Here is a 7726-nt window from a genome sequence, read left to right as displayed (position 1 = left end):
AAAAAAAAAAAAAAAAAAAAAAAAAAAAAAAAAAAAAAAAAAAAAAACTTCTACTGCCAACTACATTACGTGTATATTTCCCCTCTGCACTGGATATCCTGATGTTTGCCTTGGGAACTTATCTTCTTTATCTTTTTGTTCAAAAAATCAGAACTTATCTCAAACAAGGGGTCCCGGAAGGAGAGTAATCACTTCAGAATCTGATTCAATGTCCAGTCACGAGTCCCGAAATAGTAGGAGACCTTCATCATCTGTTGCAGGGGGTTTACCTCCAGTAGGAAGGTGAATACCTGCCTGAACTAATAATATAGCTTCATTGCCTTCCCTTACCAAATTTTTACTACTTTCCTTTTTGCATTAATACTGCTGTATATTTTTATTTCAGAGCTGGTGCTGGTTCACAGGCGTCTGGTAAGTCATGTAGCTATTTCCTATATGGTTATCTGCTTCCTCTTATTTGTTTATGTGATGATTTAAGCTTTCAGATAGGAGGGTAGGATCTTCAATGTCTGGTTATCGAAAAGATGAATACAGTTGGAGATACGATGGCAATGAGCTTCCTGAGGATGTAATCAGAGCCTCTGCTGCTTTGGAAAACCTGCAACTGGATCGAAAAGCTAGAAACCTAACCTCATCCTGGCGGTATGTGTGCATATTTATGCTGTCCATCTCTCTTTCTGGAAAAGTATGACTGTTTAATTGTGTGTGTATTTATTTTTCTTTTTTGTCGTCAGAAAATTTCTTCTTAAAAAAATATATATATACTTGCTTATTTGATTGAACTACCTCTTTCATTTAGATGAATTACTGTCCAAAACCCACCAACTACAAAATATGGTCATTTCCTTCAGTGTCCAGGTTTGAAACTCCATGTCCACAAAGTGTTTCATTCTGGTACAACACCCACCAACTAGGCTAAATACATGTTGGAAAAGCTTTAAATGGCATCGATGGTGTCAGCACTCCCCAGGATTCCAACCAGGGATTTTCAGCTTCCACAACCTGTGGAAAAGGGGGCACAACCCTGAATGGGTGTGAAAGGAACTACAAGTTAAAACCCTGAGAGAACCAAGAGTTCAAACCTGCACAATCTTTCATCCCTGCGCCAAGAACAAAGTCGGATACATGATAGAAAAAAAGTGAAGTGAGCCAGTTCTGTTACCAAGGAATTGCATCTAAACCTAAAAACCAAAAGAAGGTGGTTTGCTCCTCTTAAAAGGAAATCTTCTGCTTGGAATATAGACACTTGCACACTTGCACACTTGCACTACCTTGTCTTCGAGGATCTCACTATTCCTTGGAAGAGGCAAATAACAGGAGTTCGGCTGCAACTCAAAGGGGCGTTTATAGCCCTATTAATCTCATCCTTCGTAGGGCAAGAAAATTATTTCATCTCTGATTTAAAGGAGTGGTAGGGACAAAGGGGCACCACTCTGTCCCACCCCTCTAGTAGTAAAAAATTTGCAACTCCCAATGGGGTTGAACTGCTTCCCATTTTCTTTAATTCCATTCAATTAACTTCTGTACGGCCTGTTATTCTAAAATCATAGTTCTCTGTTGCAGACATGGGGGAGACGGACACAGTGAGGATGATAACAGAGGTGAACATATGTAACATTGAAAACATGTATTCTATTTCTTAACCTGTCCACAATGATCAAGCGAGGGTAGTGTTGATGTTGAAGATTATGTAATTTGACCTGTTTAAAATGTTTGTTTAGTTTTACCCCTTTCTGTTACTATGGACTCTTTTTAGTTCTTTTGACAAACTCTCAAGCCCTGCTGTAGCGTTTGATGTAATTGAGTGAGAAGAGAATGAAAAGGAGGCAGCCGTCCATCTTTGTGAGATCATACAAATAGTGTGACTCCTTATTTCGTGTATCGATTTGGTGAGTTTTTTTAAGACCTCATTCGTGGTTTTGACAAATTTTTACATTATACGTCATGACGTGATAGTTGATGTGCAAAAATTTGTTTTGACCAATAACTTTACAATTCTTGCACATTTAGCTGATTCTCATCCTTTATTTTAATGAAAAAGCATCTGAGGGAAATTGGTCATCATCTGAATGATGGCAAAATACTAAAGTCCGTTGCATTAAGCCCTGCAATGATTAAAGATATGGTGGGGGGGAATCTTTCTTTTTATACACAGCTATGTGCTTTCCATTTGCATTGTGTACCCTCTGCCTCTGTTTTCTGGAGTTCTATATGTTTCACTGTCAAGCAAATAATCACAGGTAAAAAGGAAACCAGCTTAGCCATAGTCCACAATGAAGGAAGAAACACAGGTACCAAGAGAATCGATCCAACCTGGTACCGAAACTAAAGATTAAGTTGGAGTCATATGATCGTGGTGAACGTTTTAACCATGATTTTGACTGATCTTTTCTATTAACATTTGATAGGTTTACACACCAAATATAATTACAGTCAGAATCTTCTCCACGATTCTCTATCTATATATCTATATCACTAATGCTAGTAGCAAAAAACATATCAGATTGTTATTTCAAAGCTTGAAATTCAAAAGCACCTTGAAAATAATGACTATGAACAGCGAGATCATCTAACTAATCGTAACCCGATTCTCTTGGTCTGTCTCATCGTACAAGAAACTCGTCTGTAGATTCAATATTACCCAGAAGGTCAAAAGATTTGTTTCTCATGGAGTCTTTAAGAATCGTGATCTGACCTTCCCTGAGAAGTATGTCTTCCTCCAAGGATTCTATCTTCTTTTTCAATAGATTAACCTCCGAGTTAAGTAGCATATTCTCTTCACTGTATTGTTTCACTTGATCCCACATAATATCTCTCTCCTCAGAAATCTTTGGCACGGTTCCCCTAATGATAGCCAATTCTGTGGTAGATTCTTCAAGGTCATTTTGTAGCTGGTTCACATTCTTATCCCTTTTCAGAATCTGTATCGATGAAATACTTTCTTTATATATGAATTGTTAAATCAAGAACTTACAATGTTGCAATTACCTGGAGTTCAAGATCCTTTAGCTTGTGTGTAATGCAGGATAAGTTGTCTAGTGCATTTTGCACTTCACATCTAAGAATATGGTTTGCTCTAGCTGCCGTTGCAATTTCAGCTTGCAGCTGCTCGATTTCCAGCTCCTTAGAGTAAAGCTTCTCTTTCACCAGACTCGTTAACAACCGTTCAGCTTTGAGCTCGGAGTTTAAAACATGCTGCAACAGAGAGAAAAAAACAATAAATAACATGCTCTTATCAAACTTTACAAATCTAGACAGATTCTTAAATGAAATACCTCTGAAGCATCACCATGTAAATGCATTAACCCATCTGCATTGGTTTTCTTATGCAACAACGAAGATACTATCGATAAACTCCGTTTTAAGCTTTCGGTTCCACGCTTTAATCCTTGAACTTTCATCTCAGATTCAATGAAGTATAGCCCATCCAGATTGTTCTTCACAGCCTCCATCCCCTGTATACTTTCTGAAAGGTAATGAACTTTCCCTTTGATGAATTCAAGTAATTCTGCACATAACTGGGAGCTTTCGTTTAACAATGTTAGCCCTTGATGTTGTAGACAATCAACGCGAGCTAACATTTCCTCATCCAGCTTGATGGTTAAGGCACCATTATCTTTCTCACTATTCTTTAAGCGATTGAAGATGCTTATGTTCTCGTGCCGAAGGGAATCAATTTCGAACCTGCAAGATTCTAATTCCCTTCTTAATCCCAGTTCTACTTCAGTTAACCTTATTTGCTCCATCTGCAATTTTACGACTCGCTTATCTAACTTTTCAAGTTCTGTGTTCTTCCCTAATTCTTGAGTAAACCTTTCCTGCAATCCATCGATTGTTTTCTGCTGGTCACAGCAGGTCCTCGTTAATCTTGTTGTTGCTTTATACAACTCCTTGCATTCTTTATCCTTCTCCTCAAAATTTCTCTTAAAGGATTCTCTATCTTCTTTAGCAGTTTCGTACTTATCTTGCAAGTCGGAGAGATTCTGCATCAAAACTTGGTTTTCGTCCCGAAATTTATCCATCATTATGGTTAATTCCTTAACTTTTTGCTCCGAATTTGATATTAGGCTTCGATTCTCTGTGTCCCTCTCATTGATAAGAGAAACTTCCCTCTGTAGAGATACATTCTGCTCTGCTAGCTCCCGAACTCTTTCACGAAGCCTCTGTTCTTCCAACTGGTATTTTTCTAGTTTTAACGACCAGTCGTTCGACCTTCTGTCGAGCTCTACCTCCAGTTCTGACTGCAATTCAATCTTTTCTCTATCCAGTTTCTTAGTTTGAGAATCCAATGTTTCCTTTGCCAGTCTCAGCTCTTCCTTTGCAGAAGCCCTTTCAATAATTTGGGACTCTAGAAGACTTAGAACCTCAAGTGCTAAGCTCGTTTTCTCCTCAGAAAGATGTCTAATTGTCTGAACCAAACCCGAAACTCCGGTCCTCTGTTGAAGAAAGCTTTCCCGGTCTCGTTCTTCTCTGAAAAGCATGACTCTCTCCTTTGCCACCTTGATTCTCCTCTTGAGTTCCCCATCCATTTCCTCTTTGGTTTCAACAAGGTTCAACACTTCACTATGATCTATTAAGTTCTGTCTATCTAAACCAGAATTCTCCATCTTATTTCTATTAATCGCTTCTGAAGGTTCATGAACTGAATAGAATTTCTGGGGTATGACATCCACATTGGAATCATACTCTTCACTTGCGCACCTATCGAGTATATCGCCTACAGTGATTGGCATACTATTGTCGAAACCCTTTGGACTTGTTTTAGGAATCCCATGAGACTGGGAGAGTATCTCGATTAGATTCTTCGCTATGGTCCTTGGAGATTCATGTCCTAATCCATTTTCACCATACTTTGCAGGAAAGTGGTGATAATTTGAACTTGGGAATTCTTCAGATGGACGACTCATTGACTTTTCATTAATAACATGTTTCGGCGAAGTAGGTGCTATACTTCGACCACGTGGGGGCCGCCTCCGACTACCATGTCCAGGGTAATTTCTGGGAGGAATACAGTGTTGGGGTTTGCTTGATTCTACCTGTTGCTCTCCATTATCAATATACCGATCCAAGATTTTGCTCGAGACATTACCAGATGAAGCGGAAGAATTTCCTGAAGAATCACAATAGCTTCGGGACGACACAGCAGAACATGGCCTCTCTGTTACAGCTCCATAATCGTTATAAATCATCTCAAATTGCTTTTCTCTACACTGTCTTCTTAATGGTGATATTTGACGGCTAGCAATATCACAGGCAAGATTAATCAGTTTTAACTTATGGAGATCACTAGGCAACAAATGCTCATCCTGTTCTTAAAGCTTACCGATTTGAACGTTCACACTGCTGATCTGAAGTGCCAATTAAGTTACTATATGCAGCTCCATTTTCATCTTTTAACCCAGAGGAACTCTTCTGCTTCCCACCGTCAAGCAACGATGCTGCGGACAGTGAGCGACTTCTTCTAAGACCAGTACCTGCATTCATTTCATCAATACCAGGTTCGTTCTTTCAGAATTTGGAAGAGAAGCTCTTGTAACTACAAGCAACATTGTTCAACCCACCTTCGAATGGATGCTCGAGATAATCTCGTTTTTCTGTTTTCGATGGAGAAACTTCGGTACTGCCATTGCTAGGTGCTGAAGATCTGAAAAAGAACAACTTCTTCATGTATGAAATCTAAACTGGATTTACTCTTGTCTGTGAATGTCTATGGACCCGTCTCCTGCTCTTCGCTACCAAGCCTTGCACAAAGAGAAAAAGATTTAGATTCTTAATGGGAAGCAAAGCACTCATCATACACAGTCATAAATTATGTGAGAGAAGTAGAAATGCAAGGATAAGTAAGAATTAAAATGAAATAGCCAACCAGGATCAAGCTAATAACAAGATTTAGCAAGAATTAAATAAAAAAAATGAATTACAATCGAGAAACCCTACAAATCTCATATAATCAGCGATCATCATCCACATGTCAATTTGCACGACCTTTGTTTTTGGAAGGAATTGAGAGAGAGAGCAAAAAAAGAAAAGAAAAAAAGGAAGAAGAAGAAGAAGAAGCTAATAACCTACTGAGCTCGGTCAAAAGGATGAACAACCAGCCTTCAGGCGAACTAAAGGTTTATGCTAAAACAAAATAAACATCAAAAGATTGTATTGTCCCCACTAACCCTAGTTTCCGAAATCAACTCAGCGCATTTTACGGAAACCAAGCGCCAAGCAAAAAAATTCTCACTCCGATTCTTTCCTTCTTCTCATACAACAAAGTACCAACGCCAAATACTCTTCATCCAATAACAAATCAACCTTCGAAAACAGTAAGTTAAACGCAAAATCATCATTCGTCGTAAATTTCAAACAAGAACAATAGGCAGTGACTTACAAAGAGAAGAAATGTAAGATTCCGTTGAGCAATAGATTAAGAAAAACAGTCTGCTAAAAACTCCAAAATTCGCAGTTCAGAGGATTGAAAAGCACCGGAGAGAAGAAGAGTTGAAGGCGAAAAGTGGCCGGTGACGGCGAGAGAAGCAGCGGAGTTGTTGAAGGAGGAGGAGCGAGGGAATCCAGTAGTGTAATAGGTGGGCTTTTGTAAAGGGAAAGGGTAATTTTGTCAAATCGGAATAATTCAAAAGTTTCGGTTATGCTGAATGATAGAGAAAGGAGGCGCGGGCTTTATTTGGATTTAATCCTCTGTTATCGACTTCATTTCAACTTTTCATTTATTTTATTACTTTTAAATTTATATCTTATTTGTGCAATTCTTTTTTTTTTTTTTTCCTTTAATTATTCCTGCTCTTTGAACTTTTTAAATATTTGTTATTATTTTTTTAATATAATATATAAATCTTCAATACCAAAAACTTAAATAGAGTTCACGGTAGGTTTCTAATCATATGAACACCATAATAACGATGTTTTAATCGTTAAAATATTTATGAAAGTCAATAATTGTCAACGTTATCGCATCAAATTGTGAAAATTATAATTTATAGTCTTAAAAAAATAGGAAAAAACGGATAAACGACTATAATTTAAAATATTTAAATTAAAATAAAAGCCTATAAGTTATTTAAAATTAATTTAAATTTACAACTGAAAGATAGAACTAGAGGCAGGCAATGTAATTATAACCACAGCATTGGACAAATATATATATATAATTAATTAATTAAGACAGCCCTCTTTGGATCTTGTACAGTTGTCTAATTTTGTTATTAAAAAAAGTTGTATAATTATAATAATAAATAAATAAATAAATAACCTTCCAGCTCCCTCGTGATTCATGGATAGCACTATACTGATTAAATTTATGATTTAAAAAGATTAAATAAATAACTTTATTAATATTAGTTCTAAAACCTTTATTAATTAAGATGATTATGAAATGAAAATATTGGAGATAATTAAATACGTATATGGAATATTCATAATGTTGGCGATGCTTCAGTATCTTTATAGGTGAGAAGTTAAATTATTTGAATTTCATAAACAACGGTATAAATAATGACAATTTGACAGTTACTTATCATTGACTTATTCAAATTCAATAATTGAATAATTGGACTCTTATTTATTTCCATTTTAAATATTTAAATCAACTTCCATGTCTGGGATACTCTAAGAAAGGATGAGCAAAAATGGAATATAAAGTTTTATAGTTTAATTAACTAATTTTCAATTGGTAAAATATTTCTTTTTTGTTTTGTTGTTTTTTTTTTTTTTTTTTTTT

At 36.5% G+C, this 7726-nt stretch overlaps 2 protein-coding genes across 5 annotated transcripts in view; one reads left to right on the top strand and one right to left on the bottom strand.

Moving 5' to 3' along the window:
- The window catches only part of LOC111487297 (protein TONNEAU 1b-like), a 4151-nt gene extending 2250 nt beyond the window's left edge, over window positions 1-1901 (top strand). Inside the window, exons 5-8 of one of the 2 annotated variants that reach the window (XM_023134674.1) lie at window positions 152-282; window positions 386-411; window positions 498-642; window positions 1564-1901. In XM_023134674.1, coding sequence (XP_022990442.1) covers window positions 152-282; window positions 386-411; window positions 498-642; window positions 1564-1615 — 354 coding nt within the window. In that variant the 3' untranslated portion in view covers window positions 1616-1901. Of the gene's footprint in view, window positions 1-151; window positions 283-385; window positions 412-485; window positions 643-1563 lie in introns of both variants that reach the window. The other variant, XM_023134673.1, reaches the window with a different exon arrangement.
- Window positions 1902-2376: 475 nt separating this feature from the next.
- Window positions 2377-6568, bottom strand: LOC111487182 (myosin heavy chain, non-muscle-like). Of its 3 annotated transcripts, none has more exons than XM_023134471.1 (6): window positions 6380-6568; window positions 5562-5741; window positions 5324-5474; window positions 3276-5238; window positions 2989-3195; window positions 2377-2921 (listed from the first exon to the last, which is right to left on the bottom strand). In XM_023134471.1, exons 2-6 carry the CDS (start codon window positions 5665-5667, stop codon window positions 2604-2606), a joined length of 2745 nt encoding a protein of 914 aa, XP_022990239.1. In that variant the 5' UTR covers window positions 5668-5741; window positions 6380-6568; the 3' UTR covers window positions 2377-2603. The 3 variants fall into 3 exon arrangements, with proteins under 3 accessions (XP_022990239.1, XP_022990240.1, XP_022990241.1); XM_023134472.1 differs by having other exon boundaries at window positions 6475-6560; XM_023134473.1 differs by lacking the exon at window positions 6380-6568 and adding an exon at window positions 5938-6371.
- Window positions 6569-7726: the final 1158 nt, after the last annotated feature.

The sequence above is a fragment of the Cucurbita maxima genome, unplaced genomic scaffold (assembly GCF_002738345.1).
Source record: "Cucurbita maxima cultivar Rimu unplaced genomic scaffold, Cmax_1.0 Cma_Scf00012, whole genome shotgun sequence".
Classification (NCBI taxonomy): Eukaryota; Viridiplantae; Streptophyta; class Magnoliopsida; order Cucurbitales; family Cucurbitaceae; genus Cucurbita; species Cucurbita maxima.
This window is presented reverse-complemented; position numbering and strand designations above follow the sequence as displayed.

What these genes read in the sequence shown, in the direction of transcription:
- LOC111487182 (XM_023134471.1), bottom strand. Translation starts at nt 5,667, where the DNA reads ATGAAGAAGTTGTTCTTTTTCAGATCTTCAGCACCTAGCAATGGCAGT. An exon ending in TACATGGTGATGCTTCAGAG is followed by an intron (nt 3,196 to 3,275) that starts GTATTTCATTTA and finishes TCTCTGTTGCAG; the next exon opens with CATGTTTTAAACTCCGAGCT. An exon ending in TAAAGGATCTTGAACTCCAG is followed by an intron (nt 2,922 to 2,988) that starts GTAATTGCAACA and finishes TCATCGATACAG; the next exon opens with ATTCTGAAAAGGGATAAGAA.